At 39.5% G+C, this 26,258-nt stretch overlaps 1 protein-coding gene across 5 annotated transcripts; it reads right to left on the bottom strand.

Moving 5' to 3' along the window:
* Window positions 1-1,711: 1,711 nt before the first annotated feature.
* Window positions 1,712-26,252, bottom strand: LOC143463139 (uncharacterized). Of its 5 annotated transcripts, none has more exons than XM_076961545.1 (15): window positions 26,112-26,252; window positions 25,734-25,878; window positions 24,279-24,498; window positions 14,549-14,719; window positions 13,445-13,580; window positions 13,247-13,363; window positions 6,944-7,057; window positions 5,522-5,630; window positions 4,912-5,051; window positions 4,455-4,556; window positions 3,889-4,003; window positions 3,593-3,718; window positions 3,213-3,323; window positions 2,708-2,869; window positions 1,712-2,257 (listed from the first exon to the last, which is right to left on the bottom strand). In XM_076961545.1, exons 1-15 carry the CDS (start codon window positions 26,216-26,218, stop codon window positions 1,946-1,948), a joined length of 2,187 nt encoding a protein of 728 aa, XP_076817660.1. In that variant the 5' UTR covers window positions 26,219-26,252; the 3' UTR covers window positions 1,712-1,945. The 5 variants fall into 5 exon arrangements, with proteins under 5 accessions (XP_076817660.1, XP_076817668.1, XP_076817676.1 ...); XM_076961553.1 differs by having other exon boundaries at window positions 13,247-13,360; XM_076961561.1 differs by having other exon boundaries at window positions 2,116-2,257; window positions 3,208-3,323.
* Window positions 26,253-26,258: the final 6 nt, after the last annotated feature.

Here is a 26,258-nt window from a genome sequence, read left to right as displayed (position 1 = left end):
ACCCTCTCCTGCGTACTGGAGATGTCAATCCAGCTTCTCTTTCAGCGTTGGAGAAACACGAGAAGCAGCAGATACCAGTTATAAGTTCTCAGCTCGACTGGCGAAGAGACAGAGAAGCAGGAGAAAGGTTGCAACACAAACTGGTTTCCATCTTCAATCCTCCACTACAACATTCTTCTGTTCTCGGTGCCAGAAGCACTGGCGTAGAGCCAGACGCCAGCTGCTTCTCCGGACGGTAGGAGGAACCATCGTGCTCCATTGGGCAGCTTAAGTTTGGCAGCCCTCAGTCAGTAAGATGCCTCGCCACGATCCACTAGCTCCACAGGGTAGGTGGGGCTTAGGAGAAAATCGACAAGCCAATTATTAACTGCGCATCAATCAATAAAATGAAAACAACCAGTTACTCTGTAACATGTCTTTGGAAATTTCAAGATACATCAAATATTTGCTGTAACAAGGGTTTTAATCGTGGTAGTCCAGATCCAGTGGCTTAGCGTCAACCAAATGCCCAAAAATAGCCTCCCCAAAATAGAATACCATAGAAAAATTACAAATGCTTTTATCGCGTCATCGCCATCGAAGACTGAAGAGCCGCAAAATTACAAATTATATCGCTTGAACAGAGTTTACAAAATGATTGAACTTTTTCTCTTAATTTTTATTTTGATTTTCTAGTTCTTTCTCCGTGCGTTTATTTCAGGGCTTTGGAGCAGGTGTAAATGTTAAATTGCTCCAGATCCAGTTCCGGCGTTCTCTTTTATCATAAATTATAATTTATATCCAGCTACAGCTCCGGAGCTCATTGATAACACTGCTCCGGCTCCATTACGTCAAAAAAGGAGGTTGAAGGATGAACGCTCAATTTGGAATATCTAGCTCAATGGGTCAGTCACTATAGTCAGTACCATCGGTTGCAGCTATGAACATGTGATTGCTCTACTGCCAAATCCCCAGCAATTCTTACTTTTGTGAAGGGTTGCTGTTAAATTATGTGAATTTAGTCAATAGTAGTAGGCTATAAGTAGCATAGCATGTTATGAAATACATCGGAGCCGGAGCTATTTTTCAAACAACTGGTTCCAGCTCCATTTGAATTTCACGTAGAGCTCCGGCTCCTGCTCCGTTGAAAATACACGGCTCCGGCTCCAAAGCCCTGGTTTATTTATTATTTATAACAATCACTCGTGACCCAAGCTTTTGCATAAGGAATACCTGTTTCAGTAACTTTAAACACTTGTTTTTATATGAAATGTAACTGAACAACACTAATTATTAGCCTATGATTTATTTGGTTCGTCCACACCGAGCACTCAAGTCGAATATGGTTAGCCATATGTGTCAGAATAATTTGCTTTATCCAGCGTGTACGTAAATTGTGAACACGTTCAAATTTCCGACCATCAACACGTCTCCGCATCTTTGTCCGTGGACCGAAGATAGTGAAGAAGGACAATTCTACTTATTCTCGTACTGGTCACGAATCCCTAAGATGACAATCAATTAAATAATTTTTGATAACATGCGGCTTAATTTAAGGGAAAACTATCCGCATGGTGATGATAATAAGCTTATATTACTGAAATATTCTTTCCCAACTGCGTTGACAAAGACTTACGTGACTGACTGCAGTCTCAAATTTTTCTGACCACTAACCCCACCACCCATCACGAACAAACAGTCTGGGTACATATTGTGTCTGATAAACCTGATATTGCAATTAATCAAATTTAATCAAGTGATGCAAAAACTAAAGCGAGTGATTAGTGGTCAACTTCAAATTCATTATCCACACCTGGCAAACAAAAAAGCAAGGAAATTTCAACTAAACTCAATTCCCGTAACGTCAACGGTATTTTCAGCATTATTATGAAACCGGTCACTTTGCTACACAATCAAAAATGAAACATTGAAATCAAAGAAAAATCATCTACATTGTACGACTGTATTACAAGTTTATTGGCTTTGGTTGAAGTCGGGCGTACATTCTCCGCAAAGTCTTCGCTACTTGTACGGGCAGTTTGTTGCTGGCAGTAAACTGAAACCCGGCCAGAATAACATCTTCTCTCGAAATCTTCTCTCTTTCTACCTTACGTGCATTTCCTTTACCAGTTGACCAAACGTACCACTTCTTTGTGTAAGTTCCCATCCACCACGTGACGTCCACTTCGGTTTCTGTAAAAGAAACAACTTTTCCCACCAGTGGGCGCTCGCGGTACTTCGGCAAGGGTCTGAAAGCAACCAGTTCGTTTGGTTTGAGCTGAAAGAGAGACAGAAAAGAGTTTTTCTTTTGCGATGAAAATCTTTTCTATACACCCTTTTCGTCCAAATATACAAGGTTTCCTATATACAAGAATATATATACAAGAAATATACAAGAATTGAATTGCAAAGGGAAGAATTGTTTTCAAAAAAGAATTACAAGGGCCAAGAAAAAACTCGCATTTCCCAACACTTTCTTCTTAACTAAATCTTTAGTTTTTGCCAAATAAACAAATTGAGAGTTTAAAAAAAGCACTAACCGTAGGAAGCTGCTGGCTGACGTTTTTAATAAAAATTTATTAAGTATAAAACCGTAAAGCTGACAAAGACATTAGTAAAGAAAAATTTTTGGTGATCCCTGACTCCTGTGGCACGTTGTATTATTTACTCGGGTAAGATATAGTTACGGACATAACTGTACATTTCGTTAAACCAAACACAATCTCACCTCTATTGCAAGGCTTTCATCCGTGCTGGGTAAATGGATATTTTGATGCTTGGGATTGAATCGTTTAGCGGATGGAGTAATTGGACGAGTATCAACATCTTCATCCGGTGATTCCAGGATACACGCTGTGTCGTCAACAGGAGGAGCAACCTCATCCGTTTTCTATTATTCAAAGTTCACGTGACGATGAATCGCAATTTTTTGGCACATGCGAGTAGCTGGTTAAAATAATTACTCTTGCTTTGATAGTGATGAAGTTAGGAGAATGTCAAACGATCAATGTACGAGGTATTACATCAAAATAGAAAGTTTGGCAATTGATTATATACGCCACGAGGAAATAGATTTCATTATTACATCATCAACATCGCTTAATAAAGATAAGACTAGATCTTACTAGTAGCGCTAACGTTAGTATTTCAGCTTCCATTGTATCATTTCCGGGGTTATACATAACTGGAAAAAAGATGATTTGGGAAATATATCATTTAAAAAGTAACCTGACCAGTATAGTCGCGGTATGTACGGATGATGATTTGACTGGTGTGTCATCCTCGATTTTCGCTTTAGATTTTCTCCTCTTTTTTGTCGATGACGAAATGGTTGTTCCCCTTTCCTATGATGTCACAGGATACGTAAAGCACAAATTTTATCGTGTGAAGGGACATCGTCCCCGTTTGTAAAACATCACGAAAAACAAGACGTTCACACTCACAGTAATCGATTGCAATAAAGTAACATTAACAACAAATTACAGGTGCCCTTAATCATCAGACACCGTGGACCCAAGCACTATAATAAAGTGATAAACACCAAACCATTCAGCATGAGGTATTGTGTACAATAATGAAGTAGGGTAAAGGTCAATGAACTGAAAGAATTTACCTCTAGACTGCGTGGCTTTGGTACCGCTTCAATAGGCGATCCTGCGGTGCTGCAAGCCGTCCTGGCACGTGTTTTTCTGCCAATCGTGGGTAGAGCATGTTCTTGGTATGAAGAAATCTCCGCCACCTGCGGATATAAATGTCATTTTTGCCCGAGTCCACTTTGAAAGTTGGAAATAGCTCGTAAACAAGATAAAGGAAAGACGCTTTTTGACAGTTGTATTCCAACAATAGCACGTAAGCGCAGATGTTTTTTACTCATTTGCTTTTGAATAATTAGTTAGAACTTCCACATACGTGATCCGTGCTTTGCTTGGTGGCATCTGGCGAAATATTGAGCGGAGATGGGTCACTTGAACGGAGTTTTCTCCTTTTAGCGGAGTCAGGTGCGGCTGATACAGATTTCGACAATCTGGCGAAAATATTATATTGCGGACAAAAACAAGACAAAAAAACTTGGATTATTACCGTATTTGGTCAAAATATAAGTCTGAAAAAGAGATTACGTCAAATGACTTCACATTCAAATGCAATTACCAACGCTGCCGTATAATCAAGACGGTAGCAAACAAAACTCGTCTGCGATTCGCTATACACATAAAACCGAACGTGACAAATGAGCCACGTGCAGTGTGACGAAAAACTCAATGACCTTTATAGAACGCTAGATGGCTGTACCAACACGCCGAACCGGTAAACATGTTCACCAAATTCGCTTGCAACTTGTCCGAATAGATTTGTACAGTAATTCATTAAGAATGCGTAACGCGAAACACCACATTGATTCGTGGAAAACAAAGTTTGGTTATTTCCAGCTTGGACCGGTTATAAACAGTAATACATAAACTGTTCCTTGAACTCACGATTTTCTCGATTCTTCACTGGCCGATGGGGCACCGCCTTCTTCCGAGTCAGCCAATGAAATCTGTGCTTGCTTGACTCGCTTCAGGGCGCTGCGGAATGTTCTGGAAAAGTCAGTGTATTAAAAGAGATGAAAGCAGTGGCGAGATTCGTGCACAACATCAGACCCGCCAAAGGCTCATTAGTCAACTTCAAGTAGAGGCGATAAACATGTTTGTGTATCAGGCCAGGTCGATGAACCACAGGTTAATCCAGCATGACGTAACAATACACTGACCACAGGGAATTCTCAAAACTTTATCAGATAAAAAACAATCGGGTGCCTTAGTCACGAGCGAATGTCGTAACGTAACGATGGACGAATTTTATGGGCAAAACAACAAGGGTATTACACAACGAAGACTGACTCGTTTCGTCATCGGAAGCAAATATTAATAGCAAGAGAGAGAGAGAACACACCGTCGATTTGTGTTCAGTTCACGGGCGCATTCCTCTGCTACATCATATTCGTCATCGCTGTCTTCTTCCCGCAAATCGATGTCGTCATCGTCGCTGCCATGGTTACCGAGGACTAGCTTTGTCATTTTGTTGTGGGCTTGCTGGAAATTAAAATTAGATATTGGTTGCAGGCGGAGAAATCCCATACTTTTCTCGAAAACATAACACAAACACCACGTGTTCTGACAATTTAAAGTGCATTAATTTGTTTGTTGTGTGGGTGTATTTCGCGCGATTTCCCTGATAAATTTATATTATTACAGTAATAAACGAAAAACAAAATTAATCACGCCATTTTTGCGTTAGAAAACATTGAAAATTTAATATCCGTTCCTGACAGTAACAGAGACAAAACCGAGTTTAAGGCCTGGTCGGTCACAACTAGTTGCCAAGAGTTTGAGACTGCACCGGAAACCCGTTCTGCATATTCAGAAATCAACACAGAGTCGAGAGCAATTTCGGGCAATTTGCACATTGTTTAAGACATCTGGTTCGCTCGAAATCAAAGCCATAAGCTAAATTTGTGGCGAACTCATCAGGTCACTTTAATTATCTGGAGAAAACTCAAAACCTTTTTTGCTTTCCTGGAAGCTCGCTTCTTCGCCGTACCAGGATCAGCTGGCGTGATGATGCCTGTTATGACGTCATCTTCGCTCGATTCATCTGAATCTCGTGAACTTCTAAATATCATATTTCATTCAGAAGTAAGACATAAAATTTCCTGGAAATTTACAGAAAATATGGCAAAGTAAAATATACGTTAGTTGATATAAAATATAATAAATTACAAAACTTAACAACCCTTAAATATATATCCAACAAAATAAATTCACCTAAAAAACGTAACAACAAACATAAAATCTTTGATTAGAAGGCGACGTTATCTGGGCAAAAAAGCTATAGAGTTTTTATACACATTTTTTAAAGTACAAATCACTGGATTGCTGCCAGCTCAAGTACTATACGTTTTCCTCATTTAATTAGACGGTATTAATACTACTGGCGTGGTAGTAATTAGGCAAAAAGGCTTGTCCGTCGCAATAACAATTTTGCCCAAATTCAGTCCTATGTCGCATGCGTATAACGGTAACCAAGGTATTGCACCCATGAGCATAATTTATTTGGTGGGAACTCTTTGTCACTACTTTAGTTTTAATTACTATCTTATAAGACCGGTTATTATGTGTTAACACACCACGAAGTTTGCCAATCGAAAACTTAGATGTAAATTCCGTGTGGGTGCAATTCAAATGGGTGAAGAAATTCATAGTCATGTTGTGCATAAACCATTTTTGGAATTTCTTCAAGCTCTATGTTATACTGTTGAGACTTTCGATAAACGAAGATGAATATTTTACAATAATTCAAATCTCCTTATATTTCCCGTGGTTATGTAGCTCGAGTGTGTCAACGTTTCATAAATTACGCAAACAACGCGCAATCTACAATTGGAAAATGGAGGATAATTACGGCAAGGTCGCTGTGACGTCATCTTGTGATAATTATTTTTTTAAAACAATAATTATAATTGAGAGTTGGTCAGACTCTCATAATAGCATACTCGGGTTTTTCCAAGATTCACATTTTCCACTTTGCTTATTAAACACAGTGCAATTCAATGTCAGTGACATTTGACGAATTTATAAACCCAAATGAATTCCTCGAAATACCAGTGTGGTCTTTGACGTAGGTTAATTTCGTTATTACAATTTCTGATTATTATAGGAAGTAAAATCACTTTAACTTAGATCTAAAATCAAGAGGTTAACGTTATTTCCAAAGTTTCGGAATTCAGTTTTAAAATCCGACACCACAGTGAAAAACACGGGTCTTAGTCTTCCTGAAATGGGAAGCGCCTGAAGATGTAAAAAATTTGAATTCATCGTCGGAAAATTACACAAATCAAATTAACAGAACTGGACAACAACAACGCTATGTTACAAAGGCGGTCGAAGTTTGGCGTAAATATCAATGTGCAATTACGTCATTATACCTTCTTGGAACCTTTGCCTTTAAGATGGTCTTAAACGGACGACCACGCTTGTTGCGTTGCGGTGTTCGAACTGTTGTTTCGTCTTTTTCCTCCTCCACACCTTGGTTCAGATACCTACAAAATAAATAGAAACATGATTAACAAGAGATTGCAAAAGCGACTTTACCTAAGCACTCACACATAGTAACTTAAGCCAACAAGGTTAAGTAAGGTCTATTGTCGGTTTCTCAGTAACTTTAAGCTACTGGTTTGTGTGGAATTCCAAGTTTTATTTGCGGCCAAGTGTTGTTGTAGATGTAATATACGACGTCAATGATAACAAAATATATACGTTTTTAGAGTCAATGTTTAATTCGATGACAGGAATTGATGTCCGGTATCTCGTACAATAGATACATAAAAACACATGTAGCAAGAAGAAATTATGTTTGTCGTTATCAATTTATTGTCGCGCAAACATTTATTGAAAGTGTTAAAAATATGGCTTAGAATAGATATCATTATGGGATTTCGCAATTGCCAAACAACACTCGTTCTAAACATTTGCCCAGTTCTATAGGCAGCAATTTTATGTTCCTGGATTCTAACGTAGAATATTCTAGAAGTTTTGGAGGTAAACAAGTGCTGGACATTCCGTTTGGTCAGCGCGGTCAAGTTAACTATGACGATATAAGAGCCCACGGGCAGGGCAGCCGTAATGCATGCTGGGTTGAAATTTATCAAGATTATTTTGGTAATTTTAGAAGTGCGCGGTCAATCTTAATGTTATATATGAAAACATATCAGCTTTGGCAATAATTGGCTTGAGTCGTAGTTGAACTGAGTTCGACAAATCAAATGTTATGTCACCCGAGTTCATAACCAAATTGCCTTCCGACTTTAGCTGTTGTTTTAATGTTATTGGCGGTAAATTACGGACACTTTGGCGACGGCCAACTAGTGATCAAAGTTAGATAGCACGTAATTTATAACTTCACGGCAAGACGGTCGTGTGACAGTAATCCCTTGCGAAGCCAACTTTTAAAAACGCAATACCGTAGTTATTTAACACGTCATTATAGCGTATCATGAGAACTGTTATGGGATTGGGGTTAGGAAACACACACCAAAGCCTATATTACACGTCAGAGTCCAGGGCTGTGTTTATCAGTGGACCATCCGCTGGTCAGGCATTACTACCCCTACATATAACAGCGTGCTTGTGCGACAAAAATATTTACACTGCACACATACACTGACCTATTTCTTTTTAAGATCTTGTTGTTTAACTTGCATATCACTGGTCTATCGATGTTATTAGCGGAGCCAGCTGTAAAATCTCTGTTCTCCTTCCTAGGCTGTGCTTAAAATTTGGGAGAACGCAGCACACAAACAATTTGGGGTTACATGTTGTTATTTATTGATAACTCGCATATTCGATCGTCGTCTTTTTGTGAGAAAAATCAAGTAAAAAACAACCTGACGAATAAAGGTAAATAGTCCAAAACGGCGAAAACGGCTCGTTTAGGTAACAGGGACAGAATAACAATGTATATATTATTACAAGCATATTAACACGCCAATTCTTTGAGGTATGTTGCAGTTTAATGTATACGAAAAATTTAACTGAGGTAAGTAAAATCGTTAAAGCAAAGAAAGAAAGCAAATGAGCTGCCCAACCAAGAAAGTAATGTATCGGGAGCCATTTGCACACCTTTTTTAAGCAATTCACTTCATCAGTAACAAAAAAAATTTCTTTGGCGTTCCACTTAACAAACAAATACTGTAACAAAAATTGAAAAGGCAGCGTACATTATGGAATATGAATATTCATGTTACTTTGACAAAATAGAAGAGTTTTTCAGAAATTGCAACTTTGCAAAATTCTTGCACCGATTCTGACCGGCACCACTGCTACAAACAGCAACAAAAAAGAAACTGAGGCATATGGTATTCGCAAGAAATAAAATGGGGAAAAGCATTCTTTCAATTTTAACGTAAGGTTTTTGAAAAACGCATTAGGCTGAAAACATGTGAAATATACGTAAGATGGGTCAAATCTAAATTATTGCCTGCCGATAGTTTATTGCATTGTGAGATAGAGGATATTTCACCAGTACTGCAACTGAAAGAAATAATATTGCATACGACATCTGGAAGCTACCGCCCAGCGAAAGTGGTCAGGTTTAATAAATATTATTGCTTTAACATAATCCGACTTAAGGTCCTGGGTGTAAACCGTGTAAGCTTGCTGAGGTACTGATTCGTGAAGACGAGTGTTGGTTAAAATAAGGTTACACTTGAAGAGGTAACGCCAAGAAACAAGACAAAAAGCTCATTGATCGGAGCATTCAGCCACGCCAAGAGAGTAAGAATTACTGGCATCAACAGAAAATCCCTGATTAAAAAGCGACAAAAGGCGAGCTAGCGTAGTGGGATGGTTAGCAGTACAAACGATGACACACAATGTTTATAAAGTTAAGAATAATAATAAAGATGGGGGATTAGTACGATATACTAACTATAAGCTTATATACAGAAATGTGGTCAAAGCAGGAAACAATACTCTGAGGTCCAAAACGTGTTGTTTGACCTGCATGGATGATGGTGACAAGAGGAATGTAGCGTTAACTCTCTGGATATGAAATCTATAAACTTAAGAATGGAATTTACAGTAAAATGACAAATTTAGCGACCATTGCTAAACTAAAACACGTTAATAGCTAAAAAAAACTAACTGCAATTGAGTGATTGTCTGACAACGCAAAAATCATGATGTTAATTACACAATAACGATAGCAAAAGCACACGCAAGCAACCGAAAGAATTGGCAAAATATAGCACACATTGTTCGACATTCAATATATACAAAAATCACTTGTGTATTATGAGATAGCAACAAACGCATAGATAGGTGGCAAATAGTTTTCTGCATTTAAGCACTGTAACCCTTTGCCTTGTAGTTTTTCATTATAAAAGGTGAAAAATCGAAGGATCGTTACGTTCAGGTCCTGACGTGATGAACTTCCCTGCCATTAGTTGTGTCCCTGAGAAGCAGAAGAGCGCCAAGGCGCCTCGACACTACACGCTACATGCATAGGACTAAAATCTCAGCTATGTGATCACATCATCTTTCCCGCCTCTACAGGAGGACATGGATTAAAGCGCTGAAAGGTTGGTGGAAACCTCACAGGAGAGGTCGGCACAACATCCTCCTGGACTTCACGTGGTGAGGAGGCAATGGTCTCCGTTAAAAGATCCGAGGACCTAGAGCGAACAAAAGGAGACTGCTCGATGACAGGTGGCCCAGAGATAGCATCTGCATCGCTAGAGAAAGAACGAGTTGGAGATCTTGGAGACATAGATCCAACAATCCCACTATCCACAAATGATCCAACACGTGAGTTTGGAGAAAGAGGATTTTCTTCCTTGACATTTTCCTTATCTTGTGAATAGCGCCTAGTTGGCTGCATGCTCTTGCGTCTGTTGCGCTTCTCTCCCCCCTGATTCCAATTACTCAATTGAAGCTCATCATCAGCGACATCAGCCACTTTGTCTTCTTTTGGTGAAGTTGGGTTCAGTTTGTCTGAAGAACTGCAAGCTGGAACAGAGCGTCCTTGATCGTTGGGCTCCTGCGTTTGTAGAAGAATATTGGAAAGGATGCCATTCCCCTGATGTGCTTTAGCAAAGTAATTCTGCAGGAATGGGAGTCCAGGAAGAGCTGGGATCTGGCCAGAGAGTGCTTTTGACCAGAATTCTTTCTGCGCTTGAACTTGGTTGTTGTTAAGTTGATTTAAAGTGGCCGGGTTGGAGTTTTGCATCGCAAGCTTCTGCGAGTCATACTGTGGGTAAACATGCGGTGTGAAATCATTCTGTTGGGCAGATACTTGGATCATTGGTTTCTGTGCATGAGCATTAGAACGTGATCGTGCGCTTTTGCTTCCCCATCTGTTGTTGCTATTTGACATGCGAAGCGCAACGTCATCATGGACGTCATCTTGCACAAATATATCCAGGAGGGAGTAAACTTTTCCCGTTAAAGCCGGGATTGGGCAGACAGGCTCATCATCTTTCTTTTGTTCCAACAGTAGAGCTTCCATAACTGTAGCTGGGTCGTCGATGAGACCAGTGCCGCTAAGCATACGTCGCGGCATATCGATCTTCACTTGTCCGGTTGAAAGATCGAAAATCTCTGTAAGGTCTTTTCTGAATCGAAAACCGGAATCTTGTGCGAAACGGGATACCAGTGTATTCTGACGCAGTAGCAGCTCATGAGGTATGGCAGTAATGTTTACAGTCCAGTAATTTCCTTTAGCCGTCGGGCGGTACGGGTTTTTCAATACCTATAAAGGGACAAAAGCGTTTTAGCTATCGAATAAATTCGTTGAACAGAAATATATGCAAATAACTAGCAAAATGCAAATTTTACTATTTAAATCAGCTGCGAGCTTTACTGTTGCGGTAGATCAAACACCAACTTCGTTAGGTACCTTGACAAAGCATTCGTTTTGTGATAAATTGTGACGAACTGAATCCCTCCAGCCCTGGTAGGTTCCGTTAAAAAACGGAAACATTTCCGCGATTCGTTTCAGGATTTGAGACAAACGTAATTTTTTCTCTGGTGATGACAAGATGGCCAGAGTGATAAGAGATACGTAGGAGTATGGTGGCTTGGCGTATCTTTTGTATCTCTTTCCGGTTGTTCCGTTCCCGGAATTCTTAGAGGAATGCAGATTAGACGGCGAATTCGGACCTGGCGATTCGTTTCGTCTATTGGCCATCTGAATATCCTTGCCTGCAGCACTGTATGAATGGAACGACAAACGTTGCTTGTTTTGTTGCTGCGCCATCTCGTCCTGTTGCAAAACAAACTGATTAAAGAAACTACTCAACGAATGTCATGTGCAAACGAGAGTTAAATGTTCAAAGCTCTGTAATGTTACTTCCTATGAATTGTCTTACCAGTCTTGGCCGTTTTTGCGATGGAGATTGCACTGCGGCCGCTTGATGATGCTGTTGAGCAGTTGCCAGAAGCCACTTCCGCATGTAATCCTGATTGGCTCCATTCTGCATGATCGGGTTCATGTTTTGAAGTTGCTGTCCATACATGGCTCGCATTATGGCGTTGTTTTGCAAGTAGGGAGCCAAGGCGGCGATCTGCTGAGTGCTCATCGCGGAAAAGGCGGATGTGGTGCTGGTGGCTGGTTGTGAGGAAGGGAGATAAGCTGAAGAAGAGATTGGAAAAGCCATCTGTTGATCAGGAGCGCCTTGAAGGATTGCATGTGAAAGATGAGCAGGTGTGACGTCCATTTCTTCACTCAGTTGACGTTTTCTACTGCATGTTCGTAAGTCAAGCGGTTGAATCTTGCTGTCACCGCTTGAGGAAGTATGCTTAGGATTGCCTTCGTTGAGAGCTCTCGTAAGATCCAACGGAGATGAGGTAGTAACATGGGAAGAGGTGGAAGAGCTAGCAGCAAATGATGCTGCAATGACATGAGGAGTCAGCATCGGAAGGGTAGTGACTGGGATCAGTGGAGGAGGGGGCAAAAGTGTCCCCAGTCCTTGCAAGCCATGGCTCCGAGACTCCTGATTCTGATTTTCGAAACCAGCAAGAAATGCCGCTTTGGAAGAGTCCATTCCATTGGCGTTACGATTAACAGCCATGGCCATCAGGTTAGGCCAGGGTAAGGAAGAGTTGTATGGCTGTGAGTTGCTTTTATCTGCTACCAGTTGCTGCATGACTTCTTTGGCGTTGTCAATATTTTCCAGTTTCATCTGCTGGTTGTGGTTGGGTGGTGGAATAGCAATAATCGGGGGTTGCTCCTCTTTAAAACTTAAGTTACCATCATTTGCGTTCTGCGGTTGGTTTATTTGGGACAGACACATCTCTAATCTATGCCTCAGGATAGCAGCCATAACATGGTTATCGACGCCGTTATTGACCAAGGCAGCTTGTTCTTGCAACTTTGCCATGTCGTGGTTAGTCATATCGTTGCTGCTAAACTCGTTGGAAAACTGTGGAAAGGTAGTCGGTACTTCTTCGGGCTTGAAATGTGGCCAGTTCCTCGTCAAATATTGTAACCTGATCGCATCGTCACCACATGTCGTCATAACTGCGAACGAAAAGCGAAAATGCAAGAAACTCGGTACACGTGTGATTCGAACAAGCGCAAACGTTTATTAGATAGCGCGCGAGACAATGCGGTTGGGGTTTCGCGTCCGCTACTGCATTGAACTGGCACGCTACACAAACAGAAAGCTCGCCTAGATAATCTCTACGGCAAACTTAACAGCTGAGGGCAAAACTGTAGTTAGGTGTGGTACCTAAGTGACCTGGAGCTTGTGTTTACTTTCGACTTCAGAGCTCTTTGTTTTATTTCGCTGACACGCTGCGCTCTCTCGCTTGCTGATACTTCGGAAGATCCTGCCGAGAGCTTCCTACTGTGCAAAAAGGAAAATCTAATTATCCTGTAAGTCCACCGAACAATATGGATGCAAATTTTCTTTTGTGTTTCAACATACCTTCCTGTCTTTTTTCGGTTCCTGGTTGGCGATGTAACTACAATTTCTGGTTCTTGAGCGTGAGTGATGATCGTATCGACAAGGTCGTTTTGAATCAAGTCGAGCGATGTACTTGGCTTATTAGGGTCTCCTCCGCCTAACAAAGAAAAAAATAAAATGTAAAATCACTTTTATTTACGACCATAAACTAGTCTGATGCGCACAACACCTGTTGCGCAATTATTGATTTCGTAACACCAAATTCATGATTAATCTGGCGGAAGGGTCGTTGTTCTTTACTATATACGGTATGATATGTTTTTAACCGTCACGTATAAGTCTTTTATTAAGGTTAACGAGACGATACTCAACCATATCGTTTTGTTTTTCAATTAAAATAAGCCATAAAACGATGTCAAATGCGGACAATAGCGAGGAAATAAGTTGGTATTGGTAATGTCTTTCTAAAAGACATCGACAATTTCGCAATTGCGTTAAGGCATGTTTAAACAAAACGGCAAACAGGGTGTTTTAAAACGAACTTTGGTCTAACGCCTTGCTTCTTGCAAGCCAAAATGACAAGCGCTTGTGGATTGCATGCAAGTGCCAAGTAATGTAAAAATTTAACTAGCGCATATCGCCGAGTAAACAAAATATCTTTCTTTGGACTTAACGCAATTGTAGAAGCTAGCTGAACGCCTAGTCCTGGTTGGCCAAGCATTAACACGCCCAAGCAACGTAATACAACGTTCCAGGTCAACAGCAATCCACATCGCAGTTGCAAATTCAACCTCAAACTATGCACTTTGAAAAGCATTTAACGTTTTTTATGGGGTTAACTTTGGTTAACCATAAATAAGATTTTTTTTTTTTAAGACACTTTTGTTTTCAAAACGTTCAATTTTCAGAACAGTGCGAGTTTTTCCAATTTTTATACAAGATGAGCGGTGGGTTTTGCAGCAACTTTTACGACAACATTTTTTAGCTATCGAATAATAATATCGAATTTAAAAGGAATCTTTGACAGTCCTAAAGGTCGATTCAAGGTTTAATACCTTTCACCTTATTGACCACGCAAGCGTTGCGCAGATGCATAAGATACGCCTACAAGCATGCAACACTTACGTAATGAATTGAGGTGGCACTTGAGCTGGTGGTACTTGTTATGTACAGCGGCCAATTGGCCAAGGCTGTCTTCGTCGAGCAAATTAGTCAATAAATTAGAATCTTTTTGCCAAGCACTATTATCAGTATCTTCCACAAAACCGTCGTCGTCGTCTTCGTTATAAAACGAGTCTATGAAATAGAGTAAAAAATATGACGTTTTTTTCAAGTGTAACCCAATATGACAACGATAAATATTGAAATTGCAGCGTTGGTAAAATTCCCTGTACAATTGTAACAAAGCTCCCACTGAATAACCTGTTATCTGTTTGTTTAGTGGACCTGTAACTATAGCCTTATATCTCCGCTAAACGGACGTTAGCAAAATGTCATCTTTAAAAAAAATACATTTCTCCAAACTCTAATCGTTATCCAAAAACGTTATTCGGTTTGCAATAACATGCCTATCTGGACCCGAAGTTATTTCGACTAAAAAGCAAATTCAGCATGTGAGCTCCGCTAGCTAAAAAATGAAAAAGACAAAACAAACCAAAAGCAAAACCTTGGTGAGGTGGACGCGCTTGGTCGCTTGTCCACTTAAAATGTTGAATTAGGCAAGGTTCGATTTCAAGAAAAATTTACCATATTTTTTCTTTTTTCCCGCTTTCTGTTTAGTTGGGTTATATAGGCTGATTTTAAACACAATAATTCGATAAACAGTGGATGAATCACAAATAAATTGTTACTTCATTAAGCTAAAACGGAAAAAGAGAATTTCCAAAGGACAACGTGCGTATACATACGTAGGCATTTCGATTCGTCATACTTAACCGAAAAATACAAAGTTCTAATAAAACGGACGCGTTAAATTATTTACGCGATTGTTATTGCTGTATCATCTCTCTCGAATGACGTAATAATCACCTTCTGTCACGCGCCGGTAACTCACTGAACAAACAGCCAAAATTTCATCTGGAAATACAGGGCAATATCCGGCAGCAGATCGAATTGGTTGAGAAAAATTGCCAACGCGCGGTTACGAGATGGACAACGGAAACCAAGTGATGTTAATGGCTCGCAGCTCAACTAGGCGTGTAGGCAAGTACACAACATACCGCAAATCGTTTGACCGTACAGCACACTTCAAGCATGCAAGACAGCGTTAGCGGACCAAACCTGGCTAAATGTTTTCTGCAACAATTTCACAAATGTTGCAGTGTAGTTAACAGATTTTAACAAAGACAAGGATATTCGACAGTAATCAAATTTACAAAGTTACAAATTTTAGGCAAAAACTATTGAAATTATACATTTAGAAAAACTTATTGATGCACAACGCATATACACAGTTGTTTCATTAGAAAGGGTATCTATAACCAACTTACACTGTAGAAACTAAATACTACTATAGTGCTAAATAGACAAATACGGACGAACGCGGTGTTATAAATAACATATCCTTGGCAGCAATCTTACCAAATTTGATTTGGTCATATAAGTAAAATCACACCCTGAACGACTACTGTTGGAAACCATTTGACTTCGGTCAATACTTCATCTATCTCCTACAAAAAATATATGTTTACGTTTTTTTGCCACAGTAAGCCTAAATTCCTATAGAATGTGGCTTAACTAAAATTCCTTCCTGGAACATACGCCTAAATCTTACAAATGCTAGAGTAGCTAAGTACAAACTAAAGTAACACCACTTCTACATAAAATCGTTCAATTTGAAAGGACCAATTAGCTCGTGACCCTCAAACACGTCTTCCAACCGCAATGTACGATATGCGGTTACTGCAAAGCTCGCCTTCTGCTATACATTGACAACCTGATGCGCGAATAAAAAAGAAAAACGATTTCGTTTGGCGCGATAAAAAATAAATGGTCGCGCTAGTGCAAAAACAGAACTTTGAAGCCAAATAAACATGCCATGTCAGGTGCTTTGCAAGAATAAGGCACCTGCTAAATTGAGCGCTCATCAACTATACTCCATCATTTAACTCAAACGAGAGATTACAGAGCTGTGCAGCGCGCGCAAATAAAGGAAAAATACAACTACACCCGATCAACAAACAATAGCGGACCAAATTGAAGCAAGGCAACCAAAAAAGAAGAGCGACATTCCAGGAAAAAGAAAAAAAGAGAATGAGAAAACGCGACAAGGAGAGAGAAGTTACAAGTCGGAGAGCGGTCAGTTTGTATATATATTTTAACCTTATTCAACCAAAACTGGCGACGAAAAAAGCCGAGCTGGACCTGTTCCAACATACGTAAAACCTTGCTGCTTTGCGGGCCGCCTAAAACTATGTACATTGTTCATTGTACAGCCCCCGGGCCGTATGTGTTTTCCAGATTATGCGGCCATTTTAAACTCTGATAATGATATCACGGCCACGGTCACAAAGGCAACCTTCAATCACGCTACGTAATCGTTGATTATTGTGACCCCACTATGAATCACAATGCAGCTCCAATATGACGACACAATGTCGCAAAGGAAACCGCCGGGTGCCACCCAACCGCTAATGCGTAGTCTGTTTGGTGATTACGAAACCCCGCACAGGAAATTCCTCTGACGGAATTTGCAAATAGATAGAGTCACATTTTACAAGAAATTACGATCAGCATACCAGAAATTGACATACCGCAACGGTTGCGTCATACTGCTTAGGAGAGATTTCAGTTACGATTACCCAGTCTTTCGCAATACTCAAACAGTGGGCAAAATCCCCATATAAAATGAAAAATGCGATTTCTGGGAATAAGTCTAATCACCACTCCATAACCGCTAAGTCATTCACCTGTCTCTTCTAACAGTACACACACATTTTGAGTGACGCGAAAAACACACGTCAGAAAATGAATACTCTTATGTTTGTAAAGAGACTGCAGAAAGCCTCTTGCCAAAAAGCTGTAACAAAAACTTGTACCCGCCATCTCAAAGTTAAAAAACTTTCTGCGTTTGTTTGCTGTATTGGTCATAAATGCGACGTATTTGAAAATGTATTACTTTGTTCTAAACTTGTGAAGTTTGATTTAAAACAAGTTATTAACTTGAAAAAATAAAACATTTTTGTCCAAGCTTTAGAAACTTAACGCGAAGTAGCTGTAAGGCCCAATCCATAATTCGATAAAAAAGAAATGAGTGTACTAGTGTAATGTGGATGTTCACCTACAATGCACTTCTTGGAAGCGACCGTATGAAAGCTTAAAATTTTTCGAAGCTTTGGGCGGTATACATAAGACGGACATACGCCAATCGCCAGCAAGTCACTATCCGCGAGAACAATTAATTTCTCTGAGAAACTTTGAAACCATTGTTTCATGATTACAATTTGATCGAGGAAAAGTAGCAGGATGGCAAACAACAAAAACAAACCCTGTAGACTCATTTACCTGTGCACAATAGAAGCAAAATAAGGGTTCACAGTATTTAACACAGAACAATAGATCTTGCCAACAACAAACAGTAGTAAAGTGAACATCGACAGAATAAGACCCAGACGCGACAATAACGCAAATTAAAATTTAAATTATACGTTACGATAAAAAATAAGGGTAGCCGCCAATTTAAATAGTAGTCCATTTCGGCCTAATGTTGTTCTTCAATCTGCCATATTAAGTCTTTTTTAACATAATTGTCGAGAATACAGAATTTCGCAATTCATGAAGTTTGTTCGACTTACCGGGCCATAATGTTATTCTAAGACTAAGTTATCTCGTAAGTTAAATACAGTTCATTGCATGGCGGCGTTAAATTTGAGATGGGTATTTTCCCACGGAAAACGTTTCACTGGGTGCCGGGGCTTGGATATTGAGCAGCCAATATCGGAGTAAACGAGTCAATTTGGAAATACCTCATTCCTCCCTTGAAATTACAACTTAAGTTGTCGATCATAGTCACCGTCTTAACATTCTTTTCCCGTTAGCCATCTCAGAAATAGTTTGAAGGAAAATGTTTCAATATCACGAGAGCAAAGATTACCGTTACGATGCGTTTTTTCGATTTAGGAAGCATATACAGTATTTACAGCACTTCACTTACGTAATGCTGTATAAACAATATCTAAAATAAACTTGAACGAAAACCAAGTACTTTTACATAAATATTACAACCTTGTGCTTGACGGCGTGTTTACGTTTAGTAGTAGTTGCCTATTTACAACGCTTTAAATATTCTATTACGAAATTAGTCATTAGATGTACAGGTGCTGCAATAGAACCTGTTCTGAATGCATGCTGGCGTTTGTTATAATACTCGTTTAATATGTAGTTGTTTATGTACGTTGTAATAAGGCGACCAAGTTTCTAATCCAACTTTGATGTGGCCGTGACCGACTTCTCAGCGAAATACGCTGGCGAATTAGAATTCTAATTCTACGTTTTCACCGACGTGGATCAAACAGAACGAGTTTTACAACATTTTTTTTCTCTTAATCGTTGACCGATTTTTCAAAGTTATCAATCGCTGTATGTTAATAGCTAGTTTTTGTACATACGCATTATTTTAGTACTTAAAACTAACGAAAAATTTCATTGGCAATGCCTAAGCATGTACTAACTCTAAACACAGGCTTATCGATTGCCGGACCAGCACTTAAGTCGTGTTCTTTGCATAACCCTTTGGTATAATGACCTACTTGTGGTAGGCAGTTAACTGGTAGCTAACGCTTGTGACCCAATAAGCACTACGCTTAGTGAATGGCCCTCAAGTACCAGCTAAGGTATCTCGACTACGTTTTCATATATCAACAGGAAAAGGGCACGACGTGTTTTAATATTCTCTCTTTTTCAAATGAATCGAGCGCTGTTGTTTATTCGCGTTGGCTAGTGCCTTGCACGGACCTCGGTCCGTTAAAAGATAGAAAGCGGGTATTTCTCTGTTAAGCCAGAGATGACAGGCTAAGCGATATTTTAACGATAGAGAATAACTTTGTGGTATGTTTATTGTATTGGCAAATTTTCCGCGTTCTTTCATTCATACTCATTACTCCAACGTGTGTGCGAGGAATACACGAATACGGCCGTTGGCACAGGCCGTGACAGATTTCTTTGTTATTTTTCGCTTTTTTAAAGTGTTACCGTATACGTCAAGTTGCCAACCATTACAATGTAATCGTTAAGATCGAATTTTAATTAAAATCGCAAGTCAAGTTTACTTTACAAAAGTAAAGGACAACCTTTTTCTTGAAAAAGCAGCTAAATTTAATTTGAATAATAATCTGGAAATGCAACTTTCACGCTTAAAATCATCCGCATTAATATTGGGTAGAGGTCAGTTTGACATATATACCTATCGACATGGGATACACGAGCGATGGCACACTTGAACAACTTTCCTAAAACAAATACAGTACTGATATTCGCAGAATGAATACCGTTAACGACACAGGTAATCTCTCTAATATGTCAGTAGCGTTAACGACGTCAACTTCATATTCGGATTAAACGACAATTGTGCATTTGAAAATATGTTTACGTCCTATTAAAAAACATTTCACTTATAAATCTGAGGCAGAGATTTTTGAGGCTTCACCTTGCTAAAGAATTTTTACTGACTACACGACACAAGTTCGCAATTTACGTCCCGAAACCTCAAAGATAAGATAACATAAGTAAATAAATATTCACCTCGGTTCCTTGCGGTTTTTCGAGGCCAAATCCGCTACTGTGCAGACAATCTCTGCATAGGTGGTAAACACAAAACGCTGTTTCTGACCTTTTCAGATCCTTGGTAAAACCGCAAGAAATTTTTGTTAATATTTTGAGATGTCTTATGACTTGGGACAAATACATGTGAACTGACTTTAGTCGTAATTAAAAACGTTAAAGTATTCACTTTGGCACAGTCAAACGTACGGTGAATATCAAGCTTTTTATTCCAGTAAATACCGTTCCAACACGCTGCTGTTTGATAGATAAAAAATATTCACTCCCCTTTATACGACCAATTAAAGCTAACAAGACTTCAGTTACATTTGCAAGCCTTGTTGGGGAGTATTTGGTGTATTTGATATTTCTTCCAGTGCTATCTTGTGCGACATCAAAGATATATACAAGGTGTACCGCGCACATAAAGATACAGAGTTTCGCTCCCTGACATTTTCTGCTTTCCGCAAGGCTGGGTCAAGCTGACGCGGAATTGCTTAACTTCAGTTTATTTGTTAGTTGTTCATCGCGTCATGCAAGCCTACCTTAGTCAGCAAAACGAGATTTTTCATAAAGATAAAACAGGCCGGAGGGCTCTATAGGGACTACAGAGGTCTCAAAAAGTCAAGCAAGCGAAATTTGCGTCATGGTTAAAGATCCCTCTGCTTATAAGCAATACACAGAAAGGCAAACGCACTGATACGGAACCGGTTTGAGGCGCCCTTTTCTGCAAAATAGTGGCCAAACTGGACTCAGGTTTGAGCGCAATATACCTAAAAGAGAATAAGAGGCCTGAAAGGGTAGTCGTTTTACTATGGTGACGTTATGCTTAAATGCATACTTGGCTCGCTTCACCTTCATTACAGAACACTGGCAGAGTGGGCTATGCTATGCTATACCCTGCTATACAGTGCAAAATCTGCACACAGGACAAAAATTTAAACATAGTTCTTCAACACCGCATTGATTTAACACTTTCGGATGATTTATTGTTTGATTTCTAATTTGGTTTACGTTTCTGTGTCGATTTCATTTACCTGAAGAGTTGTTTGTCTTTTTGGCTTGCGTTTTGTGTGCGCTTTTAAAAGGTTTTATATTCTATGTATTTAACAACACTTATAAGAAATCTGCATCAAATCTAAATGGGGCAAATCCAAAGCGAGATTAATTTAACAGGGCTGCTACTGAAATGTTTGCTGCTTGTCGCAAGTGTATCTCGATAGCTGTATTCCCTTTGTTTCGTCTTGTGATCTTGCATACAAGGCCTGCTGCAAATAAATTTGCACCTTGCAATTTACTTAATAAATTCAATGTTTTGTTAAAAGAATCCATGGCGACAGAAGTCAATGACTGCATTTACGTGGTCTTTCAGTACCTTGCGCCAGCTATGTGTGTCTGGTGAAAAATTGAATTGAACTGAAATACTGGTTTCAACAGATTTCACCTCCACTTTGCGGACACCAGAAAACTCTTGAATAACGCGTTGGGTATTTGCTCAGGTAACCGTATATACCACAGTTGTGCCCTACAAACCACAAAGTAGGTTGTGGTTCTGTTTGTGGTCGTGAAAGAAATTATGGCAAAAGCCGAGAACCAACCACAACTGTTAACTCGTCAAAAGATTGTAGCCGACACCGAATATAACGAACATGATTGATATTTTTTATTCTTGTGGCGTTTACCTAGACTGGAGCTTTGACGATAGTAGCGTGAATTAGTTCGGTTGTTTAGTTAATAAAATTGGGTTCATTCAAGGTTATTTTTGTTTGCATTGTTGAGCAGACTTAGTTTCTTTTGTAATCAGTCGCGTTTTTAAGCTGTTAAAAGGCGTATACGTTAAAAAATGTCTGCTTATTTTAAAAATGTGTGGTTGATCAGCAGTAGTAGTATTCACTTCTATCTTAATTTAAGCTTAGCATAACAAATTCCATCAAAGTTTAATGTGATAAGATAACGAAGTAAAACCGCATGTTAGGCCGTGATAGCTCGGACAAAGGTACGAAAATTCGAAATTTTAAGCAAAAATTTCTGCCCTGCGGTTTGACATTTCACCAACTTTTTCATAAACTTCGCTTGCATAGCTAACAGCAAAACAGCGATTCGCGAAAAACTTACCAGTCACTTCTTGACGTCACAATGAGTATTAAGCAATAACAGGCAGTCGAACGTAGGCGTGAATTAATGCGCGTAAGCATAGGTGGTGATTTTATATTTTTTGGTGGAAGCGTTGCCTGCGGGGCGGGTTAGAAATAACATTAACAGTAAACAGATATCGTATCTCAAACTGACCAGCGGTAAAGCAATCCACGCAAAAAAGCTTAAAGATTACATTCTATCACAATCTGTCATATGTTTGAGTTCCTTGCTAAATTGGCCAAGACCATTCAACTTTTAGGTCGAGATAACGATCAGGCTTTTAATCATATGCTGGCATGTCGGATTTGTGATGTTAATAATATCACCTGGGATTAAGAAAGTCAAGTTACGGGTTTCGTGTAAAGTTTAACGGATATTGCGGTCAACAACGGTGACCGGAGAAGATACGACGATATAGCGAAGCCTCAAAGTGCACGTCCACCTTTTCCCAAAATGGCGCAAACAACATCGTCAAAAATGTTATTCGTTCATTGAAATTACTCAAAATACGAACGTGCAGCTTTATCTGGGTCAACTTGTGTACGAGATTTGATACGGCCCGTTTCTCCCAACAGGAAAACTCACGGTCATTTTACGTAGTTGGTTATTTCCCAAAGTTATATGGGGAGTAAGTATAGCTAACGTCACAAGACTATGACGAATCATTTTACCACGTCATTGGTGGATCTGTGGTGACTTTCAGCGTAAGTTAGCAAACAGCGACACCAAACGGTGTTTCGGAAGTGAAAACACACATTAAAATATTTACAGCTCTTTCAAGGGAAAATTCTACACTATATTCGAGACATTGATTCAAACAGCATTTACCGATAAGAAAAGCTTTCCCAGATTCTTCTGAAACCACTCTGTGACGTGTGGTGGTACAGAGAATACCTACTGGCCATGTGATCCTGAAAGCGGAAATGCCAATCATTTAAAAAGGGAAAACGCGGTGGGGAAAGATTTTTTGTCAAAAATGTTTTTCTCTCACTTGCTTGACACTGAGATTTCCTTCTTTGATCGAATATAGTCGACTGTTTTACAAATAAGCATCATTTCACAAACATTATTGTGACGCACCCGGTCACGTGTTAGTCATCCCAGGTTTCCGAATTCCCTTCCAACGTAATGACCATTCGGCCTGACAAGTTATAAACTATAAAGCAGACCGCTTTTAAATTGAGGCGTTCTTGCAGTGACCAATTGATTTACGAAGTCGAGATAACATGGGGAATGCTGATAACCAACCAGACATCGACATCAGCGATAAGTAGGTTTCACAAAACCTCATGATCCCCAATGAATTCCAGAGCTCAGAGCCCAAAGGTCTTGATATACAGTAAATTGGTGTTTATTCATAAAACGGCATGAAAAGTTCCTACGTACGCGGAAATGTTCAGCTTTAAATATAAATCGGTAACAACGGGTTGTCATAACACTGGTCATAAAAACGACAAAGAGTGACCACAAGAAGTTTGTTATTCGCAAAACGATGTTGACCAGTTGCGTTGTTATCTGACTAATTATGTGAGGATAAGAATTTTCACTGCGTCACGCCGTTATTATCGTCGATATTAATACGAAAATGTGAATCAGATTCGTAATTAATGACAGGTCCCCCGGAAAAACAACAGAAAAGTGTTGCCGTAGCCAATATATGACTGTCAATAACCTTAATGTCGAAAATAGAATGATGAAGAGTCAGTCAGGTGTCTGGAAGTTTGGACCCGGCCAAACGGATGAATCGGAAAACAACTCCCTTTTAACCAGTGGACCTTCGCCAAGTACACAACAACATATTGAAAAACAAACTAATCATTCAAATATCGGTTTCCACCAAGCGTGCTTTTAAGTATTGGTCAATTTCTTACTAACTTGTCGCCATTTCAAAGCCCGCACGTGTGTGTGTGTATGATTCTCAAAAAGGTTTGAACAAAACAGCATAAAATCTTAAAGTACTCACAGACTGATAGCGGGGCCGGGTAGGCGACATGCTCAAATACATCATCATGGATCATCTTCCGGATGATGTAATCTGCATCCAGGTGCCGATGCTTCTTCACCTCCTCGTGGAGGTCGAGCAGATCCTTCCAGCAAGATAACGGGATTCGAACTTTTTGTTTCGGCTTTGAGCGTTGGCTGTGGTACAAACCGTAAAGTGTGTAGACCCCAGCGACACGAACCTTGATAGTTACAAGAGAGAATGTCATGGGTCGTTGCAATAAATACTGTATAAAATATAATAAAATGACCTTTACCAAATTTCTTGCGTCGGCTCTGAAGAGTGCAATTATGTTCAAACAGTAGTGAATAATTAAAAAGATAAAACTTGCTTTGCATTAGAGCTAACAATAAGTGAACATTCAAGTTAATATGTATAAATCACCGGCACGTCTATAACATATTATTATCGTTTAAATGCTGCAGCTCATTACATTTACGTTGCAAATAAAACAAAATACACCATTTTTTAAATATCAACGAATTTTCGTTCAAAATCTACGAGAAGGCAACCCAAAATGGGGCGATCTTTCCAGCCACGTGCAAAATAACCAACGTCCATTTCTAATTCAGGACTATTTCGTTTGTGTGCCTGGCGTCAGCTCACAATAAACAAATCGGACACCACGACGAAGGTCGATGTGTTGCTGTTACGACAGGCGGTTTGGCTGAAGTAGAGATAGAATCGGACCGAAGATTGAGACTATTTGAATCATTAAATATTTATGTCATAATTGAAATCAATTATTTAACTACTGGATTCTGCATTCTGCTTGCAGGAAATATGTTTCAGTTTAAAACGCTAAGCCTAATTTAAAAGTAAGTAACTCTAGAGCGAAAGGGTTAAAATTCATCGAAACGGTCGAATGCAATCAGCCTAAAAGGCAAAATTGCATGTGTCATACGCCAACCGGTATTATAATGTAACGATGAATACGTTGATTGTGATTGAATATACTCAGGTATTGACCTCTGACAGGGGCAAATCGCTGATAAGCCTTATAAGGGATATCTCAAGGAGATAATGCGTGGAAAACAATTCAAATCGCTAGAGTAGACAAATTAAGTATAATCCGCAAATTCTCTGATGCCATTTCAATCTCCATTTCAATACGACTTTCTTTCGATTGCATCCTGATCAAACTCAGTCAAAATAAAAAAAATGAAATTCTTTCTATTCAAGCAGTTAGATGGACACAGGTCACTTGAAAAGTGGAGTCACACTGGCTGTTTGATACTTAATGACCACACTTGGCCGTTCGCGTGTATAATCAAAACAGCTTTTGAACGCGTTTGACGTACCAAATATGGTGTCGACGATGGAGCAAATGACAACAGTGGTATTAAAACGGATGAAAATTATAAACATGGGTTTCAGATGCATAGTTCACATATTGAGATAAAATAGACGTTGCACCTGCAAGCTATACGGCGGTAGCGCAAAGACGAGCGCAATTTTAAAGGTTTCCTCCACAAATTCTCGGTTTTCTCTGAGGCCAGATCGCCCGGCGTGTATTAAGGAGTAATTACCTTCACGCCAAAGCCGAACGAACTCTTCGTACCTATATGAAAAAAGCATTATTAGAAGAAGGACAGCACGTTGATAAACATTACTAGTTACAGCCAACAGATATACGTATAACTAATTATCAATTCATTAATTTTCGACGCAAAGCTAAAATCGCTTTTTCAATTCTATGCGTTGAAGGAAATACAAACATCACTGAATCGAGCTTACGTGTTTGTTTTCATTTATCGTGTACAAGTTTCTAAATAGATAGAAATTGGAACGAACCTGACGCTTTTGGTGTCAACAAACTTCTGCAGAAGTGTCTCAATATCGGACTTCACACCGGCGGCAGGATACCTAACGCGTTGGTGTATCCTTACATTGCCCTTCATTTTCGGTTAATTTTGTTACACTTACCCAAATATAACCTAT

The sequence above is a fragment of the Clavelina lepadiformis genome, chromosome 1 (genome assembly GCF_947623445.1).
Source record: "Clavelina lepadiformis chromosome 1, kaClaLepa1.1, whole genome shotgun sequence".
Classification (NCBI taxonomy): domain Eukaryota; kingdom Metazoa; phylum Chordata; class Ascidiacea; order Aplousobranchia; family Clavelinidae; genus Clavelina; species Clavelina lepadiformis.
Note: the sequence above shows the minus strand (reverse complement) of the source record. Positions and strands in the feature narration are given on the sequence as shown.

Bases quoted from the DNA above. Each gene is read 5' to 3' on its own strand.
- LOC143463139 (XM_076961535.1), bottom strand. From the start codon at position 13,033: ATGACGACATGTGGTGACGATGCGATCAGGTTACAATATTTGACGAGG. The intron at 11,779-11,884 runs GTAAGACAATTC...GTTTTGCAACAG, and splicing joins CGCAAAAACGGCCAAGACTG to GACGAGATGGCGCAGCAACA. The intron at 11,266-11,412 runs GTACCTAACGAA...GTCCCTTTATAG, and splicing joins AAAACGAATGCTTTGTCAAG to GTATTGAAAAACCCGTACCG.